Raw genomic sequence first — 23,639 nt, forward strand, 5'->3', positions numbered from 1 at the left:
ATCTGGATGCTGAGTGGGGCGGGGCACTTTGCCGTCACTGTACGCAGGCCTGAGTGCGGTCGCATCCCAACCAAGGTGCCAGCTGCCTCAGAGCACAAAGGCCAGACAGTATATTAGGTTAGTGGGAAATCTTCTGCCATGATAGGATTTCCGTAAAGGGAGGACAAGGAAATTGGCCACCGTGATGCAGTATGTGAGAGGCCTTTATAAAGCAAAGCCCATCACTGGCAGCAAAAGGTATGGAGGATCGGATGGGTCCCAGTATGACATATGCATGCCGTTTGCAGAAAGCCAGCCTTCCAGTGGGTAATTGAATGACTGCAAACCATCTTAGCTCACGCTTGTAATCACATCCTCTCCAATGTAAAAACACACCTCATTACCTGTCTGATCATCTACACACCTTTCTCCATCTAATCCACATTGTAATCAATGTCAGTGTTAGGACTGCACAATATTTTAAGTTTTTGAGTGTGTCAAATAAGTTGGTAGTGTTGCCCTGACATAGTAGTACCGACAAATCACAAAATTTCTCACAAATGTGAGTCACAAATTACAGTCTATGAGGGAGGTGGGACGAAAATGATGGCAGTTGAATTGAAGAACACACGCAGTAAACTTTAGACTGATTTATTAACACATACCAGATAATACTGAAAAGAAACAATCACTGCAAAGTAAACTGTACAGATTGTTAAGATTTGTTTCCTATGACAGAGGAAAAATGTTTTCATGAAACAATGGTCCCAAACCAGCTGACTATCACAATGGGGCAATATGCATAATATGTGATGTGATCTTAACGTTGCACATCGTGCAGGTCTAATCAGCGTAAAGGACTACCAAAAGCATTCTACGGGTGAAGGAAAAAAATCTTTAAATTAAGAAAGGGGAGGAGGATCAATCATTGACCAACAGGGGGCATGCTGAGGAAAGTGCTCTAGGAGCACAACATGTGTGTTTGGTCCAGGCCTGCATGAATTTGTTAACTTGGGAACCCAGAGCATAACAAAAGGGGAAACAGACACATAGAAGATGCGAAAATAAAGAAAGTTGCCTATTTTTATATCTGTTTACTGTGGAACGATTTGGCAAAGCTGACGAAGGTTAGGGTTTGGGCCAGAGGCATTGAAAGAATGAAATGCTCTCTTTATTCCTGTTATTACTGCTTGTGAAAAGCTGAAGGAGGTCCTGCAACAAAGGAGGAAGCAAAGGCCACATACTTTATCTGATAATTACCTGTCAGAAATAACTAACGTTGTTCATTTAAACTGTCAGCTCAAGTGCTGGTCAAGTGCATATAAACAGAAGAATTTAAAAGTTAGATTCATTCTCTATTTTTAGTCTGAATGCTGTCCATAAACCCTCTTCAAATTATTCATTTAATTAAACTTTAATTATAACACGGTCCACATAAGTGTTAACTAACTATATAAAAAAAACCCTGTATAATTACTACTAGTAATTAAGTAATCTTGAGTATTGTCAATTATTTTAAATGTTAATTTAGAGAGAGCAATCTTAGATCTTCTTATTTCTTTTTTTATAGTAGTGTTTCTTTTTACTACATGCCTTTAACACATCAATAGACATGATATATCCTTAGCAAACATAGGGGAAAAGGTGAAGTCTAAAGCGCCATTCCATTCTTTCATGTAAACACATCCTCCATTAAAGGCAAATATACAGATCCTTCCAGAAAAGCCAAACCTGTACCTGTAATGCGTAATGGCAGCTCAATCCTCAGAAAAAGGTAAATGTTGATTTATAGTTATTTGTGCTCTTCTGTCTTTGAAATACATCAAAATATACTGTTAAATTAATAATCTATTTAAAAAGAAAACTGATTATATTAAACATGGTCTTTTTGACACATCTTATTTGTGTTGCATATATATTTATATACATATTCAACTCTATGTGCAAGCTTAGGCAGGAACTGGTATGGAATGAGTAATCAGGCATTTATTCACAATAGATTTATCTTCTTTTTAAGTATGGCTTTTTAAAAATGTCAGACTGGGATGTCCTGGTAGATTCATAGAAAATCCAGGCTGTACATAGGCTGATAACGGTCTAAACGGATTCATTTCTGGGACCGATAACTCGAGACCAATGGTTCCCAGATAGTGAAACAGATCAAAGTGTCTTCCAGCAGGTAAATGATTAATCAGACTAATGGCTTGATAACATTTTCTGTTCTCCTTCACTTGCTGGCCAGGTTTCCTCCAGCAGTATAAAAACAGGCGGCTAGCGTGAATTTCTATGTCTAAATTGCCCAGTGTGTGTGGCTGTATCAGTGCCCTGTGATGCACTGGCATTCCTCCCAGGGCATCCCCTGCCTGGTGCCCTCTGCTGCCTGGGTCAGGCTCCAGGCCCGACGCGACCCTGTACAGGATAAGCAGATGCAGAAGATGGATGGATAATTTGCCCACAAAGTCAGCAAAATCCTGGAGGCGTGAGCTGCTTGTTGGCGGTGAACCATCATCTTCCTCATTGCCTTGCGCTTTTGTCTCCAGTCAGATTTTTATATGAATATAGTATAACTACAATATAACTTCTCATTCTGCTATAGCTACCCCGGCCAATTGTGTTGGGGGAAAAAAACAATAAAAATTAATCGAATGCTCTGATGTATTATTTATATCCTACGATGTATTATTTATATGATACATCAATGGCTGAAACCCCACAACAAAACATTTCCACCACTGATCCATTCGAAAACGATGATTTGTTGTGCATCATCATGTCCAAATAAATCAGTGCAACACACTGCAATTTTGTTTGTTTTTTTTTTCTATCATAACCATATTTTGTTCATTTTTCCCTGATTCTGCATCTTGAGTCATTTTGAAACAGGCGTGGGCACTGAAGGACAATAATTTTTATATTCGTTTCAGCATAAAGAACCGTTTTGGTGTTTTCAGCATGGAAAATACTGCTCACTTAAAATTCTTCCTCAAAGATGCAATTAAAAAAGATCATGTTACTAATTGATGAACACAGTCCTCAGTGATGAGGCAGTTTTGAATTAAACATGTATGTTTTTTCCCCCCAAGTTGTGAATGATGTTTGTTAGTCCTGGCAGATGTAGTGTATTTGCTTGCATTTGCATAAGAAATGTAAATTCTGCCTGTAAGTAGGTTAGCATGCAGGATGCATTTCTCAATCATTGCATCTTCTTGGTGGGGGGGGGGGGGGGGGGGCGGTATTTTGTGAACCAAATGCTTGAGTCCCCAGCTATGGAGTCTTCCAGCATTCCTGCCTCTCCGATCATATTGTGTCCCAGCATTCCTACTGTGCTGCCCTTGTACGGATCAATTGTAACCGAATAAAAAGAATCCATTACGCTCCTCCAGCTCCTCTCCTCCCCCCACCCTCTCCAGCTGCACTCCTGCATTGGCACCCACCTTTATACTCGGACTTCTGGTGCTCCTTCCCCATTTTTCGTAGCACGGCTAAAAATGTCTCTGGAAGAGATACTCCTGCTTCCTGCACAGCAGTACCAGAAGAAGCCCATGTGGTCAGCACCCCCCATACAAAACAAAGTGAAATCAGGTTCCTAAGGCGGCACCCCTTCAGAAGATCCCCCAATGGATTGACCAGCGCTGACGCACAGTTTCTCTTAAACTAGAAGGATAGCCTAGGCATCATGCCACTACCGATTATTCAAATTTTACCCTCTTCTTCCAGCAGTATACAGCAGACCCATTTAAGCAAGGGCCACCCAGACACATCAAGCCTATAAAATAGGAAAAAAAATAACAGTAAACCCCCAATAGTTCTGCAGAGACTGTGCTACTAGCATCAAAGCTATTAAAACTCTCATAACATTGCTTACACTTTACATATTATAGTACAATGGCTATTGCTAATTTGTGTGCATGTTAAAGTAAAATGGGCTCGCCTGTTGTATCCTATATTCCAAAGACAGTGTTTCCGTGATTATTTTATGAATGCACGTGTCTGGCAGCTCATATGAGCATGAAAGTGCAGTCATGCTACGGTTGTTTAACTTGTTAATCTGCAGGTACCACGGGCACTCTGGACATTTAAAATCGCTGAGGGGGTCGATCCTCCATGCCATAATCAGTTAAGAAATTTAATGTGATAGCTGGAGCATGACAATGGCTGGTTCTTGTGGCATTTTATCATTACCAAAACAAAAAAATTACAGGGGAAAACATAAAGCAGGATGCGCCGTTATTGTAATCAGGCTTCATCTGACTGTAGAACATTTACTCTGTAATTAGTGATTCTGCCCATTTCGGAACACGCCAGCGGTGGGGCTGTTTGCAAAGCCAACAGATAATTTGTATAGCTGTGTAAACTGTGATTATCTTCTGCATTTGTAGTATGATTAATGAACGAAAGGCCCCTCCCCCCTCTTTCTCAGTCACAGAGGATAGGGAATGCCACTTCTTTGACAGTATTTGTAAAATATAAAAATGCAGGTAAATGGGGGGGGGGGGGGGGCAGGGGGCACATTAACTAGAGGAATAAGTACCTGGGAGCTGGAACTGTTGTGCCTCTCCACGACGGCCTCAGGTCAGACCACAAAACCAGGTTACTTCATACACGGCTATTAAAAACTGCTATAGGAACAGAAAGCAGTTTATCTTGTGATTCCTGCAGAAATCCTTTAATACAGAGGAACCGAAGCAGGCAGATATGCAAACACTGCACTGTTTTGCACACTGCTATTAAGATTCCACTTCCGCACTTTATCAGTACTGTACTACCTCTGTGAATATTTGCACATCCTTCCCTGATGCATCACCTACTTACTGCATATTTATTGTCCCCTTGCAGTGTCTTACTGTCTTGTATCTTACTGCACTGCTGTTTCTCCTGTTGTCCCCCCTGTACCTGTCCTCTACACTGTCGCACAACAACTTCACTGTGTTGCTCTAAGCATGTGACAATAAAATGTCAAACATAGTGCTAAATATATTGTAACATCTGCCAGACCGAGGCATCGCGGTGACAGTCAAGCTAACACAGGCACTAAACAGCCACCAAACCACACCAGTAAGGTACACACAGTGGGTAATTTATACAATGAATAAAAACATGTGAGGATTGCACAGGGTTCACGTATGACACAGACAACGACACACATGACAATCAGGAACACAATAAGTATTAACAAAAACTATTTACATTTCCCCAGCATGCTCCATTGCTACAATATTGTATATATAACAAAAAAGAGCCTTTTTTTAGGTTATTCTTATGAGCATAATTAAGTCCGTGCTTGAGAAGACGTGTCTGTGTTTGATAGCGTGTGTAACAGAAACTCAGCCGTGAGCTTCCGGTGTGTGTTTCTGTATCCTGACATCTGTCACCGCGGGACAAATCCAGATCTCGCAAAACAAGGACACCTGTGGTTAATGAAGGCCACTGGGAAAAGGCGCAGCATCCTTAAAAACCGAGCCGAGGGAGAACACAGCGCTAAGCCGCTGCACGGCGCATTGCCATGCGCTCCCGTCCCTCTGCAACCCGCCGGTGACACAGTACTGCATTACAGCACGTGACTGAGGCCTGCTTTTTATCTTTTGAGGACAGGTCTCCGGTGGCAAGGTGGCTAGCTGGTTGGCACTGCCGCCTCATACCTCCAGCCCTGAGGGTTTTGAATCCCACCACAGTCCTTTGTGGGGGGAGTTAGCATGTTCTACAACTGCTGTCTCCAGATCAGCTACAGTGTGATCAGCTACCAAATGTCCCAACAGTGTGATAAAAACCTGTTATTTTAACTTTGTGGGGACATTTTTTTTTAGTCCCCGGGACCAAAAATAAATAAATCTGTGAATGCAATCAAAAATTACAAATCTTCTATTTTGTTTGTTTACTTAGGGCTAAGGTTAGGGCTGGGTTGGGGTTAACTTTGTCATTGTTTGGACTAGGGTTATCCACATAGAAATGAATGGAGAGTCCCTACAAAGATGTAGATACCTAATCTGTGTATGTGTATGTGTGTGTGTGTGTGTGTGTGTGTGTGTATGTGTGTGTGAGAGAGAGAGAGAGAGAGAGAGAGAGAGCGAGCACCGAGGGAGTGTCCATGGGTGGGACCACAAGGATTCTGGACCCACTTAAAGCTGATTGGCTCCCTAGTGCCACCGCTTGTCACTCACTGATTTGAAATATATCATTGGCTAATGCTATGGTTGGCCCCTCTGTATGATTTATGGTCTCCCTCACACACCCCCCACCTTAAAAAACCCCAGAACGGCCCCTGTTGAGTGCATGTCTGTGCCCTGAGATGGACTGACGCCGTGCCATACCCGACTCCCAGTCCCCTCACAGCCCCACCCTATATGGACACACCCAGAGGCGCGGATGCCGGCCAGCTTTTTATCAGGGTTGACTCTGCCTGACGTGGGGCTCCCCCCAAAGTGACGGCTCGCCAGTGCTGAAGCGCGCTCCCCGTCTCCCCGCCCACCCCCGCGCACGGATCCTTGCCGCCAGCCTGCTGTGGTTTCAGGGGGAGGCCACGCTTGCTACAGGCACTAATGGTTGTGCCTGTAATTACCGCCATTTGTCAAGCTCGCGCCTGATTTATAGTCAATTAAAAGCACCCCAAAAAAGCATGGGGCATCTGTAACAGTAGGGACTGATTAATGAAGTGCAATTACAAAGATGAGAATGGTGTGTTGCGGAGAAGTGCTCTAGTGCACAGAATGCAGAGAATTATGGTCCGGGATTGAGTGAGAGTCACACTTGTGACCCCCGCAGGCTACAGTCACTGCCACACCGAAGCTGCCGTGAACGGACTACAGTTCCCAGACATGCCGTCACTCGCCAGCCTGTCATAATTACGCCTTGACTTCCTGCATGCTCAGCCAAACCCATACGCACATACATACTGCCAATCCACACAGTCCAGCTCCCACAAAAACACCAAAGCCTCGCACTACGCCCATCTCCAGATGTGGCTGCTGTTTCTCTGCCTTAAATCGGAAACAAACGATGCTTTTCCCATCATTCTTCTTACTGACTGGGATTATGGGATTACGGAGCTGGGAATGGCGACATGGGACTGACAAGAAGGGATTTATACATGTGCAACAGACCACCAGACATCATCTTTGGACAGTAATAGGATCATAGGTCAGATACACAACAAAGGTACAGCTAATATGTATACGGACACCCATCATCCATCTTCTTAACGCTTATCCTGGCCGGAGTCGCGCGGGGAGGGGTGATGTTGGCTTCCCCAGCAGCACAGGACACAAGGCTGGGGGCTGGGAGGCAGGTCAAATAAACACCCACATGCTCATAGTCATAGTCTATGGGCAACATCAATCAAGTCTACAGTGTCTCCCACGGGGCCATTTGTAAGTGCTCACATCCTTGGTGTGGGCAATTAAATATTACTCAAACATCTGCATACTGTAACGGTTTACAATGTTGTAACGTCAACCGTAATGAGCTAAAAAAGCCAAATCACTCCTACAACTCTTTGTGCATTCAAGAAGCTCAATTAATTATTTTTTTCAATTACCAAAAAGCAGGAAAATTGGACATGATTTGGTTAAGTTTTTTAAAATCTCTAAACAGTATGTAGGGCAGCTTAGCACATTTTTCCCACCTCTCTAGGTAGACACCCACAAACTTTCAAGTCGGACGATGCTCTTCAAAGCATTTCCACAGGTTCTCAGCTGAATACAAGCGAGGACTTTAACTGGGACAGTCAAGGGCACCCCCCCCCTCCCCCCTTATTGTTAAAGTCACTACACAGTACAGTGTAACTCTTCTGGCTCGTCGTCTGCGCTCTCTTCACGTCACCACATCACTTCCCAGCACATTTGACAGGGAATGTCAAGAAAAGGAAACACCATGATAAATCTCCAGCTTCAGCTTTTAGCTGATGAATAATATATGAATTTTTTAAAAGAAATGTGAACGCATCATTTTGATACTTGCCAGAATTACGCAGAGCAAGAGTCTGAATGTTTTCAAAAGTACCGGTGCTGGATACTGAATACGTGGACCGTTTTTTTATTCTCTTAACCCAGCCTTTGTTAAACATCCCAGTAATGTGCAGAGCATGGTGAAATGATCTAGCTGTCGTCAACGGGCGAAAACCCAGGACATTAATGCCATCACAGGCTCCATTATCCTAATCCTCCCTATCCGAAGGATACAGATGGCATGATTTAGCTGTGAATTACAGCACCTTACGAGAAAACTGGCCAATAGAACAATAATGAAACCCATTTTACACCCAGGAAAAATATCAGCACTATTTGCGACCTCGTGGCTCGTCTCAGTCGCTAAATAATGTCTGGCTCACTTCCTCCGCCCCCCGCCCCGTGCTTGGTGGGGGAGGACACACAGGAGTGTGTGTGTGCGTGCTGCCGTGTTAGTCACGCGTCTGACAGAGAGCGAGGACTTCACCAACCAGGCCTGCCTGAAACAATACCAAGATAAATAAGTTCCCTCTCAGACTCTTAGGGGTTATCAGCACCAAATGGGCTTTGAATTGACAAGATGATGAGTGTGACTAGATAGAGTGTGTGCGCCAGAGGAAATATGTAAGGGATTCGATAGAGTTAAGCAGGAGGCACTGTGCCAACCCCAGAGAAGATGTAAGCCGCATCTGTTATGCATGTAATACAACCGGACTGTTATGTTTAAGCTGCTCCAGGTCGCAATGACTGGTGATAATATTGAAACGACGGAGGTTCACCATCTGCGAAAGAGGGGCAGAGGGGATCAGGGAACACCGGGTCTGTGTACTGTGGTACGCCTACGCCTGCCCCGCCCCCCGCCCCCCATGCTGACTGCAAGGCGGGGATGTCAGGTGGTGTGACCGTGGCCTGTCACTGGGCTCCCTCGTGGCGGTGTCATGATTTTCCCTCCTGTACACAAAAATATGAAGGGGGACCAGCTCAAACTGAGAAACTATATATATATATATATTATATTCCTAGAGAAAAAGTCCCCACGCATGCCTGGCTACAAAGGATTACTGTAATTCAATCTGAATCAGGCCTGTATTGACTGCAGCCTGCGACTCCACCAGCTTTGAATGTGGTCAGTATCGACCGAGCACGGCTTACTTTCTTGAAACTGAATATTTTCGTTCTCCTCTTGCTGCTAAGCTTGGCAACTGCGTACAGTTTGTATTAATGTAGTCACATTTATTTTAACGCAGGATAATACCCCTGGAACGGGAGCGCACAATGAATTAAGAGAAAAGGCGTTTTGAAGGATTATGCGATCAATTTCATTGCTTTTTTTCCTCTCCCCATCAGTTCCATTGTACATGCTTTCCTCATTACAGAAAGTGAGCAGTGTGAATCGACAGGCCTATTCATTCAGATTAATACGTCCCATTGTGATCCGACAGTAAACAGCATCCTGCCCTCTTACTTAAAGCGAATATGACCACAGAGTAAAAGGGAGATCGAGGATCATCCGAGTATCTTATCAATGAGGTATCTCATCTACGCCCACAGGACGGGGCAGGTAGCTGCCCCTAATTTCACCATTCTAGGGTTACAGAACAAATAAAAGTAAATTAAAATCTCCAGCCACCCAACGCCGTTCTGAAGGAGAGGTGGGCTGGGGGACAACTGGCAGCCTTTCAGCTGTAAAAACTCGCTAAAGCCAGCTTGACCTCTCAGCTCGGGGTTGACGGGTGTTAGACCTGTCCCACCTTCATTCATCAGAGGTGAGGCAAACGGACAACAAACGAATGAGGGGGGTTAGAGACAGACTGGAGGCTCACGGGACACTAACTGTTCTCGAGATGTTTCACAGCCAAAAGCTGGAAAATATGCTGGGAGATAAACAAATAAATATCCACAACCTGAATGGCAGCAAATCCCACCAGCAATGTTCCAACATTTAAAGCTTTCACAGAAAAAAAAGTAGAGGCTGTAAAAACAATAATGGGCTGACCTACTTCGTATTAATACCCTTGGTTTTACAATAAGATTTTGGACAAGCTGTTGTCCACATGCCATATAGTGCATAGTAATGTCATTTCCCCTTAAAAACATGGCTTTTTCAGCCATCTGCTGTGTGTATTGTCCTGTGATGAGCAGGAAGTAATACTGTAACTGTATTCTAAAACAAATCAGTGGGCTGCTACAGTTTAGTGGATTACCCTCCTGACACACCTCTAAGACAAAGTGCTGCCTTCTCCATTAAATGCAATTAAACCAACTGCACAACAGCAAACAGACCTGCGTCTCCTCCGCATCTCCACTTGCTACCAAAAAAAGCACATTTACCCACAATGTGCCATGTGGCTGAGGTGTACCTGCTTTTGAGGGACAGTAGGTGGCTGCTGTGGATGTGGACAGGGCACATCTCCACCTGTAGAGCGTTAAACAGGCCATGGTGTCCAAGCACTACTACTCTGGGGACGAGTATTTTCCAGTAGAACGAATCCCACACACTGCAGATCCAGTGACGATCATCTTTGAATCAGTTGGGTTTCCTTAATTCACGTCAGTGATGAGCGGCACACTGGAAGTGCGTCGGCATCGTGGTAATGTGCATCGCAGATCTCAGCTGAACACGCCTCCCGCTGTTGCACATTTCTACCTTCACTATTCTGTTCAGTTTCTTTATATAGAGCCTTTCACACCGCAGTTACCACAAGGCACTTGACAAGAGTGTGAGAGTGTGTGGCAATTCATTACTGTATTGTTTATACAGAATGGTGCATGAAAAAGAGAAGAGGTAGAGAAAGAATGGCAGGTGACAATAAAGGAGAAGAACCAAAAACATCTGGGTCCAAGGTCAACTGGCTGGCAAACCCCGCCCCCACCCTCCCACCAGCATGCTAACAGCAAACAAACTGAGCCTTGATTAATAAAGGCAGTGTAAGCTGTGGTCAGTATCAGTGAGCCGCTCCTCCAGCCCATGGTGTCACAGATCGTAAGCTGCATCTACGATGTCATGTTTCAACAGGACTGAACCAGCACCCCAGCTCAGATGGTGCGCACTATTCCAACACACAACTGTGCAAGCCCGTTACTTTTACTGCGCTGTTGGCCCCGTCTTTGCATCTTGCACTGAGGTCTGGACGCGTATGCGCTGACCATCTCGAACTTAAAAGCCTCTGAACCTCAAGATGAGGATGAGTCACATCTCTTACGTGGAACTGCATCCTGCGCCTTGGACATATTTCTCCAGTGGCTGACAGCATCAGGCTTTACATCCATGGGTTTGTGTTTCATGCTTTGGTACAGCGTGACTTACAGGTCAGTGCATTAAACAGCAGAGAGGGAGCATCGACAGAAGCAGTAAAGCATCATGTGACGCATAGCCTGCACAGAAACTTCTTCCTGTGCGAGATGCTAAATTATTACTCTGTAATAAGCGAGCACGCGAAAGCATGTATAAAACCTAGGGCAGCAATAAAATACAGTCTTTTGGTTCAATAATAATCTCATAATATAGCCAGTCAACAAGCGCAGCGGAATGTAAACATTCAGGGGAGAAGAATGCTGGTATAGGAGTGCAGAAAAATGACATTAAAATGCACATGTTGAAGTAGGCTTGGGGCATGGGGGTGAATTACGTGCATAAGTGGGGGCATCTTTCTTTGAGAAACAGGGGTCTGCAGACACACTCCGTCACACTGCTTGTCCTGAGTGCCCAGACAAACACTTGGGTCAGCTCAGGAAGGGAGCAGCAAGGAGAGCTTTCGGCAGACATTGCCGTGCTCGGATATCCGTGCAGCGAGTCGTGCAGGAAATTTGCATCATCGTGCATTCCTCTCGTCGGGCCAAGAACTCACACGCCCCAGGCGGAAGACCAACTCACTTACGCCCTCATCGGATCTCATGTGAGGTCAAGGGCACTCCCGCCTCCAGCCAAGTGAAACTGAAAAATACATGACAGTGGCTGATGAATAAAGCCTTCATTTTTTTGCTGACTCATTAACAGAACGATGGCGCGCCAACTTCTCATAAACATGGGCGCATTGATAGACAGAGTAAGCATGGAAGTTTAGACGGACACCGGTCTGCAATCCCAAAGAACGGAACAGTGTTTATACAATGGCGAAGGTTCGACAGTCTGGGCCGATGTATTATTATATCTCTTGATGGTTTCCAAAACGAACCAGCTGTATTCATTGTTTGCTGCACAGAAGCAAGAGCCCACTGAATTGTGACAGAATGCCATATAGCTGTAATACACTGAAAAATAACACTCAAACAATACCAGTCTGGAGACTGGGACACCCTCCCAGAAGGACAAAGTGACTCCTACGTACTGTAGTTATGTTGGAGGATTCCTGAATTATCAAAAGGAGTTTCCGGAGCTGCCCATACCTGAACATGGGGGTGGAGAAACACTGAGGGCTGACGTCCAATCGCAACTTGCATTTCTGATTTACATATGAAGTATCTGCAGCTACACTTTCCAGAGAGCAAGATGTGAAATTCACAGACTGCAACAGGCGATGGGGAAGACGGGGACGATCGATGACCCTGTACATATTCTCCTGCCTCCCAGGCTCTGCCAGCTCATCCCAGCTGTCACCCCCCCCCCCCCCCAACTGCCCCCCTAATACACCTGAACAGGTCTGAACTTCAAGCTACAAGCAGCTGCCTTTCATTAAGAGCCATGAAGGGCAGGGATCAGAACCAGTGGCTCCCTTCATAGATCTTACACTAAACCTGCAGCCTTCACCTCCCCCCCGCCTCCTCCTCACCTCCCCCCCGCCTCCGCCTTCCTGCTCCCTCCCTCCGCCCAACCCAAGGCGGTGCAGCTGACTGTGGCGAGGTCAGTGCTCCTCTCCGACTCCACGCGGCTGCACTCTCGGTGTGCGTAGAGGAGTGACCGCTCAGCATGGCGGAGGACGGTCAAGGTCGGGAACCCCCGGTTCTACATCTACGCATCGATCCAGAAACGAGTCCAAGAACGGCGGCGGTACAACTTGCTCCTCACCCTCTGTCCTGCCCATAAGAGTATAAATTTCACAGCAACAGATGTAGAGCAGTGGTGTGTGACTCAGTGGGCTGGTGCCTCAGATTGGAAGGTTGCCAGTTTGAATCCCAGTCAGCAAAGTGATTTCACTGCTGGGTCCCTGAGTGTGGCCCTTAACTCCCAGTTGCTCCAGGGACTGGCTGACCAATTGTATATCATTTTGGATAAAAGCATCTGCAAAATAAATAAAACTAAAGACCCTATACACTCTACCTGATATCAACAGCAACACTGTCTATTAGTTCTGGAACTTTCTTTATCCTGAAATACAATACTGTATGAAAGCGATTAGAAATTAAAATGAATGTTTTGAAGGGTCATAAAAAAGCTGATAAGACAACAGGCCAGTACAGACAGACAAACCACTGCAGCAGTCAGAGTTCCAGTGCTCCAGTTTTAGACCTTGATCCAGTTCTGTTTTCAGAAAAGAATGCATTTGCCCCCTTCCCTACTAATTAGTGATCTAAAGACAATCGCTGTCATTCCTTGCTCTCATTAAATCGTCCGTCCAGTGTGTTTATTCCAGCAAGTTCCACGTTTTTCAGTGTTACACCAGCTCACTGTTGTCACTCCTGTCACTTGGAGTGAAAACTGCTGAACAGACACCTAAGCCTCAAAGTGCTAAACTCAATGATTAAAAGGAGCCAGTGGGTGTTATAGCTTGGAATGACGGATGGACGATCCCTTTTATTTTAGGCGTTTATTTAACTGAACCAGAAACCCCAAAAGGGACCATGAGGGGCCCTAAACAAAGGCAGGTGGGTGAAATAAGAACGAAGAAGGACTAAACAACAGCAGCTTTGGGAACCACAGGCAAGAAGCAAACAGAAACAAATGTGGCACATACTGTAGAGAGAACATGCAGGAATCAAACACAACACAGCACATACAATGACCGACTGCGGAATCAGGACAAGGGCAGGCACAAATATACACGGTAATGAGGGTATGATGAGGGATAGGTGTGGACCTTTATTAATTACAAGGGACTAGGAACTACCAGGAACAGGTGACGATATTTAACAAACAGAGGACAGAAACACTAGGAATACATGTGAAACAAGAAATTACTACAGAACCAAACACAGGCATGGAATGAGAATCAAGTACACGAAAACAACGAAAAACACCAAAACTCAGAAAGTCCAATGAAGGTTGGACGAACCCACGACAGCCACCTGCTTAGCCCATTCAGCCACGTGGTGGCTCAGGGAGCAGGGGAACATAAGGAACAGAGTGGGAACTAAACTAGGGGAACATAAGGAACAGAGTGGGAACTAAACTAGGGGAACATAAGGAACAGAGTGGGAACTAAACTAGGGGAACATGAAGCTGGGTGGTCAGCGATACCTTTTGGCCAAACGGGAAATGACTGATGGGATAGGGCAGGGACCTGTCCTGACAGTGTGTGCCTAAACTCTAGCCTGTGATGGATCATGCCCATCCATACCTCTACATGTACAGTCAAGGATATTGCCATATTTTGTACACCCATTAGATCCAAATGACTTTTGTTAATTCACTCTGTTCTCCCCCTAAAGTAACAATAGCCAAGTTAAGGTTTGTTTGTAGTGTGTGTGTCTGTCTGTATGTTGGGGGGGGGGGGGGTATTTTCCACATTATGGGGATCAGATGTGCCCACAATGTGATAAAATTTCAGGTCCCCATGACATAAAACTTAATTTTATAAAAACCTCTGAATACAACGAAAAGACTAAAAAAGCTAAAAGTCTTGTAGTTAGTTTGGTTACTTATGGTTAAGGTTAGGGCTGGGTAGGGGTTAAGGCTGTCATAGTTAGGATCAGGGTTATACCCATAGAAATGGACAGTCCCCACAATGATTATTAATATATGGAATATATGAATTCTGTGTGTGTGCGTGTATGTGTGTGCGTGTGCGTGCATTGTGAAGAATTCACATGAATAGAAATGGCTATACAGACTGCCGTTCATTGATTCGTGGCTTACCAGCCCTCGTATACACACATCTCCACCTTCACCTTTGCCCACTCTCTCCATCAGTATAATACAAAAAAAAGAATATTTAATATGTAAAAGCTGAAAAGTAAAAATAACTCAAGTACTAGATGTCACTATCTGAAATGAGGGCTTTCAAAGGGCTGCCTGATTGCTGATCCCTGTCACCAGGCCACCTCCCCACTAGAACCTCACCTTTCTTCTTCCCATCGTGCTCCTCCACCATTTCATGCTCCGGGAAGCACGACTGCAACGCTTAAACCTTCTGGAGAAGCAGGCGACCAACAGCATGTCAAGCAGGAGGTACGGGAACACAGATCAGACCAAGCTGCATCGCTCCTTACAGGAACGCATAGCTTTAAGATCCACTCCACCCATTGGCAAAATTACAGAGACATGGGCAAAATATTTTCAATTAAGTCACATTAAACAATGTTGCAATGGTCACGAAAATAAATGGTACGTGGATGAGCATGTATCCTGCAGATTACATAGTCCCACGCGGGATGCACCTATAAATGGAGCTGATTAAACATCCCCCCAAACCATCTACATAAGTGAAATAAATTAGCATTAGAGACACTGACAACTCAACGTTTCCAAATAAGATCCAGGCGGCCGTGGTCTCTGTATGAACGCCGCTTAGGAAGCTTTGGTAAACACCGAGAGATGAAGGGGAATAATTCATAAGTGCAGGAACATTCTGTTGTCATTGTCTTTTGCCACAGTTGCTTTTCTTTTCTGCTTTTTTTTTTTTAGAAGCAGATTTGCATGATTTCTAATAAATATGTGAAGTAAACAGATGGCTCACGGAGAATTCACGTTTCACCTCTCCCAGAATCCCCGGTGGAAGTGCTACAATCGGATCATTTCACCCGTGTTCAAACACAAGCATGACTCTCACATGTTTGCACACACAAGTGGGTTTCTGTACACACTTATACACAAGTGTGTGTGTGTGTGTGTGGGGAGGGGGCATTCTCAATAGCACTATTATTGTGCGATTGTCCCAAACATAGAAACCTAAATTCCAACACAAATCCAGGCAAACCCAGAGCGGGGGTAATTCTACAATTTCAAAGTTTGGGGGGAGGACGACATAAAAGGGGCCAACCTTATCACTGGTCAGCTTTCAGCTGGAGCTCGTGCCCCTGTGGCCCCGCCTCACATATCTATCCTGCCCTAGAGACTCAGAAAAATGCCACAGTTGACCCATACTGAGCACTTACCTCTCAGGAGTGGGACTCCCACCACGAATCCCCCATCGTACTGAACCTGGTGTTTCTTCACCTGGAAACCAGGTACACAGCCCCTTTCTGCGTCCTCCTGGGCTCCAACACAGAACACCTGCAAGTGGGAACAGCAGGTTAAACCTCAGCTTTAAGCACAGCCACTCACCTGCCAGCGGTCAGAGTGACGGACCTCTTCTGCCTGCTCACAACCACCACACTCAACCAGCGTCACTTCCGTCTTATCACTGAGCCATACTTCGTCCACAGCAGACATTTCATTATACATGCTAACAGGGGTCAGACATTGCTGACATGCTCACAGAGCCAAGTAATTCTCAAATTCCAGTTTAAAAGCCCAATCCAACATGAAATAAAATTCGTATGGATGGAAAATTTCATAACTTATATTACTTCATGGCAATATCTGGAAATGCACAACATAAAGCAACACAGAAGGAAACGGCCACCAGCAGTCTGGCAGATAATTACTGCTTAATATTCCTCCGTACAGTTAATGAAATACACTTCTTATTTAGAAACTTTTTTTGAAAGTTAGTTCATGGTGTAGCAGGATTTTGGGAAAACTAACAGAAATGAAGCTAAAATGTTTTCATGGGTAACGACTGTTACTGAGTAGATAAGAGTTTGACCAGGACAGTCCAGACAAGAATCCCAATGAAGCGGTATGGAAAATGCGAGAGCAAGTATTAATGGGCCCCTTAAACTGAAGATACTGTCATGTTTTTGAAACATTTAAAACAAAAATTAGCCGGCAGAAATCTCATGTTCCAATCAAGTTGCAAAAAGTACTTTTTTCAAACCAGTACTGAATAGAGATTCTTTCAATCAAAATTTTCTGAAGAACATCATGAAAATAACATTAAAATAAAAAAAAATCCATTAGAACATTTACCTTCCAGCTTTTAATGAGCCCATGTGAAATGTTTAATGTGCTCCTCTGGGCGGAAACACTTCACACCAATTACAGCAATCTCAGGTCATCGTGCATTTTGAGAACAGAGCCTTGATCTATTAAAGACGAAGGTAATTAGAGATGTTTTAATATCCATTCAGTCGGCATGGCCGATTGTTCAGCATAATGGCGGAGAGTGCTTACAGGAAAACAGCTCTATAACAGCCCAACAAGAAGATCCCTTCGTCTACTTTGCCGTGGCTCATAGCCAATCTTTTTATTTACATCCTCCGCAAATATCTGTCACTTCTGATTAAAATATCCATCCATCCATTTTTCCATCCATTCTATATTGACTCAAAAAGTATATTTAGAAAAGGTAAAATGGGATTAAAATGGGTAAAACGATCTATAAGGGAAAATGGGGGCGATATGTGACTCAGCAGGTTTGATCGGCAGGTTGCCAGTTCAAATCCTGGGGTCCTCAGCAACTCCCATATCCCCCAATTACACTGCCTGACCCTGCAGTGTCAACTGTACATCACTTTGGATAAAAGCATGTGCGAAATAACTGAAAAATTAACATAAAAAATGAATTTAAATATTATTAAATATTTGACAATGAAATCTAACATTAGGCAACAAAATGAGTGTATTTCCATCAGTTCGGTCAGAGAATAATTACTGCTGCTGGCATGAGGCACTATTATCTCACTGGATAAACCCATCGATCTACCCAAGTCGTTAAATGCTCTGAATTATTGCTGATTTCTGCATCCTGTGATTGGCCTTGAAACCATTTGTCACACTGCTTTAGAAAAGCATGTAACAACTCGCTCTGACATCGAAACCTTTGTTCTTCTGCCATGCTGTTGTTTTTAAGCCGAACACGGTAATTATACAGCTGCAGTTAATTGTGGGAGTGCCGTATGACTACTTTGGACGTTATGAACTCCAGTGGTCTCCATTCTCTCAGGCACACTAAATTTTGATATTATTGTAGTTCATGGCATTAGTGCTGGGGGTCTGGCCACTTTTATAAAATATTGGTACCTAGTGATTTACACAAGCCTTACAATTAACTTCCCCACAGTCTCTCCTCACAATGAATTGAGATATGACTGCACCTACAGGTTGTGTTGTGAATATGCATTTACCCTATTTTTACCATGAAGGCATTTTCAGCATGGAGGTAAGCAAATTGCCCATACCGACACTAATGAGAGGAATGAGGCTTTGAACATACTGTGGGATTAATATTTGCTTATACTCAACATGTATTGTAACCTAATGGGCATCAGCGGAGATCAATAAGAAGGATGAGACCTGTCTGTGATGGACAGAGCAGATTAATCCAACTCATTATGGGTTTCATAGCCATATATTCACACAAACACGGGACCATAGCTGTTGAACGTTCAAAAACATTGTTTGAACGCTTGGAAATTTTGTGATCACATAATAAAAATATAGAGATTGAATAAATTTATGAATAAAACCTTTATTAATGAAGCATGCTTCACATTAAAAATCTACTTTCTATTTCATTACCAAGCACATGTTGAATCCAGCATGTGTAAACACTTCCGGTTGTGAGTGGACACTTTTTGTTCTGTGTGGACACTTCCTGTTGCAAATGGACACTTCCTGTTGTGTGCGGATACTCCTTGTTCTGTGTGGACACTTCCTGTTGTGTTTGGACACTTCCTGTTGCGTGTGGACACTTCCTGTTGCACGTGGACACTTTTTGTTCCGTGTGGACACTTCCTGATGCGTGTGGACACGTTTTGTTCTGTGTGGACACTTCCTGTTACGTGTGGACACTTCCTGATGTGTGTGGACACTTGCTGTTGTGTGTGGACACTGCCTGCTGTGCACGGACTCTTCTTGTTGCATGTGGACACTTTCTGATGCGTGTGGACACTTCCTGTTGCGTGTGGACACTTCCTGATACGTGTGGACACTTGCCGTTGTGCGTGGACACTGCCTGTTGTGCGTGGACACTGCCTGTTGTGCGTGGACACTTGCCGTTGTGTGTGGACACTGCCTGTTGCGTGTGGACACTGCCTGTTGCGTGTGGACACTGCCTGTTGCGTGTGGACACTTGCCGTTGTGTGTGGACACTTGCCGTTGTGTGTGGACACTGCCTGTTGCGTGTGGACACTGCCTGTTGCGTGTGGACACTGCCTGTTGCGTGTGGACACTTGCCGTTGTGTGTGGACACTGCCTGTTGTGCGTGGACACTTGCCGTTGTGCGTGGACACTGCCTGTTGTGCGTGGACACTTGCCGTTGCGTGTGGACACTGCCTGTTGCGTGTGGACACTGCCTGTTGTGCGTGGACACTGCCTGTTGTGCGTGGACACTTGCCGTTGTGCGTGGACACTTGCCGTTGCGTGTGGACACTGCCTGTTGCGTGTGGACACTGCCTGTTGTGCGTGGACACTGCCTGTTGCGTGTGGACACTGCCTGTTGTGCGTGGACACTTGCCGTTGCGTGTGGACACTGCCTGTTGCGTGTGGACACTGCCTGTTGCGTGTGGACACTTGCCATTGTGTGTGGACACTGCCTGTTGTGCGTGGACACTTGCCGTTGTGTGTGGACACTGCCTGTTGTGCGTGGACACTTCTTGTTTCAAGTGGCAGTCCATTGAATGTGGAGACACCGTCCACTGTGGAAGTGTGTTATACGCTGGTTTGTGGGCGTGATCTGGTGACAGCAGACAGTGACAGCCACGCTACTTGCTCCCCATTCAGATGACCCTGTGCCTTTAAAATCCCCCCACCCCACCCCCCCTTATGGTGCTGGAAAAGCCTCATTAGCAATTAACCAAATTACATTAATTGTCAAACGGGGGCCCGTGAATGCGTGCAGGACGCGCTCCGTCGCGGGAAGCGGTGGGACCGCAGGGCCGCCGGCACGTCCAGGCCGCCCGTTCCTCCGCTCCGCTCTCTTTAGCTTAATTAGCATTTAGATGTGAGTTTTTGCTCCACACCTGCTGCGCTTTTCTTCAAACCGCACGCTTGGTCCTAAGCGACAGAGCACTTTTGGTGATGGACTGTGGCGGCCCCCACCCCCGCCTCCTCTGCAAGCCCTTGTTACCGGACCCCCGCTGCTTTATGGGACCCTGCATTCCCTACAAGTGCCAGAGATTTGACGTGACCAAAGACCCGGCTCCCAGCACTCCTACATCACCCCCTCCAGCAGTGGAATTAAAGATCATTTTATTAGAAGCAGTTACAGGCCAGAATCAAACCATTAGTTAGTATGGTGGAGACATTACGAGGCATCAGTGCCTATCGCAGCATGATTTCCACCGATCAGTCAAAGATCTAAAGATCACAGCAATGGACTCTGTGTTCTTCCTACAGCTTTGGAAAGAGAGAGAACCTCCTTTGTCTCATTAAAAACTGGTGGCCATCAGTACCAGCTCTGTGGTACCCAAGCAAAACACGCCACCGGTCCACTGTCCAGCAGTACCGCAGCAGGCCCAATTAGTGTAAGAATTTCACTTTGCCAGAATGGTTTGGATGAAAACGCAAAGCCCAGGATGGAAAGTGTCTCGCCTACCATGCCTGCTTTGCGTCTCCTCTGTTTGCTTTGCCTCCCTTCGAGATAAAGACATACAGTGGACCAGTCTGGCTCACAGCAGCGCAAAAGAATTTCATGTTCTTGGGAACAGAGATATTTTCTCCAGTATTTCCCTTTTACTTAAAATACTGAATACTGTTCTGCGAACAGGGAAGGAAACCAGCATTTTGATAACAAAAAAATTGCTTGGCAATAGAGTAAGGCCAATGCCCAGTTAACAGGTAAACCTGCAGACTTTACATTACATCAAACAGATGAGAGGAGCAGAGACAGAATCACCCTTATTATATTCACTTCCTTAATGAAATTAAATGAACCGTACTGAATTACTTTAAATATTTTGCTCTTCACAGTTTTTACTGTCTGGGTCCCAAGATCATTAACCATTGACCAAAAGAATTTTGGAAACCGCTATTGTTTCTAAATGATTTCTAAATTATGATGTTTGTTGTAGTATTAATGAGAAATAAAAATCTGATATTGGCCATTTTGGTCTCATTAGAAGCTAGTCAAATCTGTTTTTCTGTGTTGTGCTTATTTGTTTATTTCTTTTTTTTTCCCCCATCAAATATCATTTGGCATATACTGGTAACAAAACATGAATTAAGTTTAATCCAGTTGAATTGACAGGATTATTGGCAGCCTCAGTGAAGCCATACTGTCTGGAGATTGCAACCTTTTCAAACCCACCAACTCCATGCCCTCTCCTGCACCCTTAATCCTGCTCGCTTCTTCATCTCTCTCCTCCTCAGCTATCTCCATGAGCAATATTCATTATAAGCTGCAGAACACACAGCTGCACACACCACACCACACAGGGAGATGTTCTGAAGTTCTGAAGCGTCCTCGAAGTGAAGCCTGACTTCACAAGCAGGCAATCAGTGAAGCACAGAAATCCATGTACATCACCACGGTGAGTCTAACGCTACAAGAAACGCAAATAGCCAAGGGCTCTAGCACTCGCATCGTACAGGTCATGCAAGTTCACTACAGAAATAAGAGGTGACTAAATTTGTATCTTCAGGAACATACAGCCTCACCGACTGAGGAAGTCATGCGGAAAACCACAAAAAGAAGGCAAGAAAAACAAAGGGAACCGCAGGCCGCAGAAGGCGAGATCCGCTTCCTGTCGAGGTTAGGCGAAATGCTCCTTATCTAGCCAGCCGGTTCCGGCAGCCTGCGTCCTGCCCCCCGACGGGACAAATCCCCCGCAGTCTTGTACAATCCCGCTGGTTTGTATTTATTATTAAAGCAGGCGGCTCGGGGGGAGCGTGCTGCTCCAGGGCCTTGACTTTCGATAAAACACACGGAAAGAGTGTCCCCGCAAACCATCCTCCCCGCCGAAATTGGGAACAGCCAAGTTATCGCCTCCCGTCTCCTCCCTACAGCACGGGGACCGTCCCACTTACAGCATGCGGGGACAGGCACCGCTGGGTGCCAGAACCTGCGCCAAATAGCATTAAACAAGAAAGAAGAAAGCTATCTGGGGCCGGTGTTGAAAACGAAAGCGGAGTCCGACCCGCTGTCACCCGTGAGGAAGCGGTTTATGGCTCATCCTACAGATTAGCAACTCGGGGGCTATGTGACCGGATCACAGCGTCGCATTACGACGGGGGTGTCCAAGGCGAGACAGGCAGGAGCATGATTAAAGGGCAGACTCCTCTGATGAAGCCCAGGACCAACGAGAGCTACTAGGCGCCAGCGGGTGTAAATATCAGCTCCTGGGGAAATCAATACGTGGGAACGCACTAGAGGAGAGAGAAGGGGAGCTCTCCCGGGGGTGGGGGGGTGGGCTACAGCACAAGAACGCAGCACCTGTTCGTCACGGCCAAGGTGGCTCGCTTTCCCCCCCCACACCTGCTCTGTGTCTTGGCAGTGGACGAGGCCGCTGCAGTCGCCGGTTTTGTTGTTCACGTTTAGCCTGGCGAGGGACGGAAGATGAATGGCCTGGATCCTCCGCATACCCATAATCTCTGCCAGCCATCCGTGCCCGCTACCGCGTGCCAAAGCGATAACCAGGCCGCGGTTCAAATCGCCCGCTGCTGGCTCACGCCCCATAGCCGCGCCCGTCGGACCGTGGCCTACACAGCTGACAGCGACCCAGACGTGGAGTTGCCAGTGTCACGTGTAAATTAAATTAATTACAGCACACTGGATTCCCACCAAGATCAAAATCGTCCAAAATGGAATACAGGAGAAAAAGAGGAAGACTCCCCCTTTGACTAAGCACCTGCAGCTTCACAGCCAATAAGATTTTTTGAAAAACACACAATTTAGGGGGAAAGTGAGACAGGTGGTATACTTTCAAGGGGGATGTTTTTTTCCCATGGGGCATGGAATTCACACACTTCCCATGACAACTCAAATCTACTACAATGCTTTGTCTGCATGCCGCATCTGTCGGGTAGCCATCCTGCATGCGGCTGGACCGCATCAGAGGAGCGACTCCTGCCGACCGCGTGGGGCAGCCAATCGGACGAAACAGGAATCCAAACAGATTGCACTTCCTGAGGCTTCCATTCACACAGCCACGGGACAGCAAAACATTTAAGAGGCCGCTGGCACGGACAGCGCTGCCAATTACTGTGCCCTTTTTACCGCTGCCAAGAGCACGCCATAAAATCACTCTGCTCACACCCCACATAAACATTAGCGCTTAAAATGCAGGGATTAAGGATCTATTTCAAAAACACTATTTTTTTTGATTCACCATAACTATAAGAGTCACCCAAAAACTGTGTATAGGGAAAATAAAGTTCATGCATACTTATCGATGCTTAAATGAAAACTACCCCTGTCCTGATCATAATGACCCAGATTATAAGTATTGGTATTATATAGAGGGTATCCATTCCGGACAGCAAAATCTACCCACGTGTGGAATCTGCATGGTACTTGGTGGTGCAGAAGCACGAGGGAGCACGGACAGACCCTTCGAATGGGACTTCAGTGCCTCGCTCTCACG

At 45.5% G+C, this 23,639-nt stretch overlaps 1 protein-coding gene across 1 annotated transcript in view; it reads right to left on the reverse strand.

Annotated features, from left to right (window-relative positions):
* Positions 1-23,639, reverse strand: part of cdh13 (cadherin 13, H-cadherin (heart)) — a 327,823-nt gene that overhangs the window by 226,247 nt on the left and 77,937 nt on the right. The window contains exon 2 of the mRNA XM_072698600.1: positions 16,170-16,287. Within this exon, the coding sequence (XP_072554701.1) occupies positions 16,170-16,287 (118 nt within the window). The remainder of the gene's footprint in view (positions 1-16,169; positions 16,288-23,639) is intronic.

The sequence above is a fragment of the Paramormyrops kingsleyae genome, chromosome 13 (assembly GCF_048594095.1).
Source record: "Paramormyrops kingsleyae isolate MSU_618 chromosome 13, PKINGS_0.4, whole genome shotgun sequence".
Taxonomy (NCBI): Eukaryota; Metazoa; Chordata; class Actinopteri; order Osteoglossiformes; family Mormyridae; genus Paramormyrops; species Paramormyrops kingsleyae.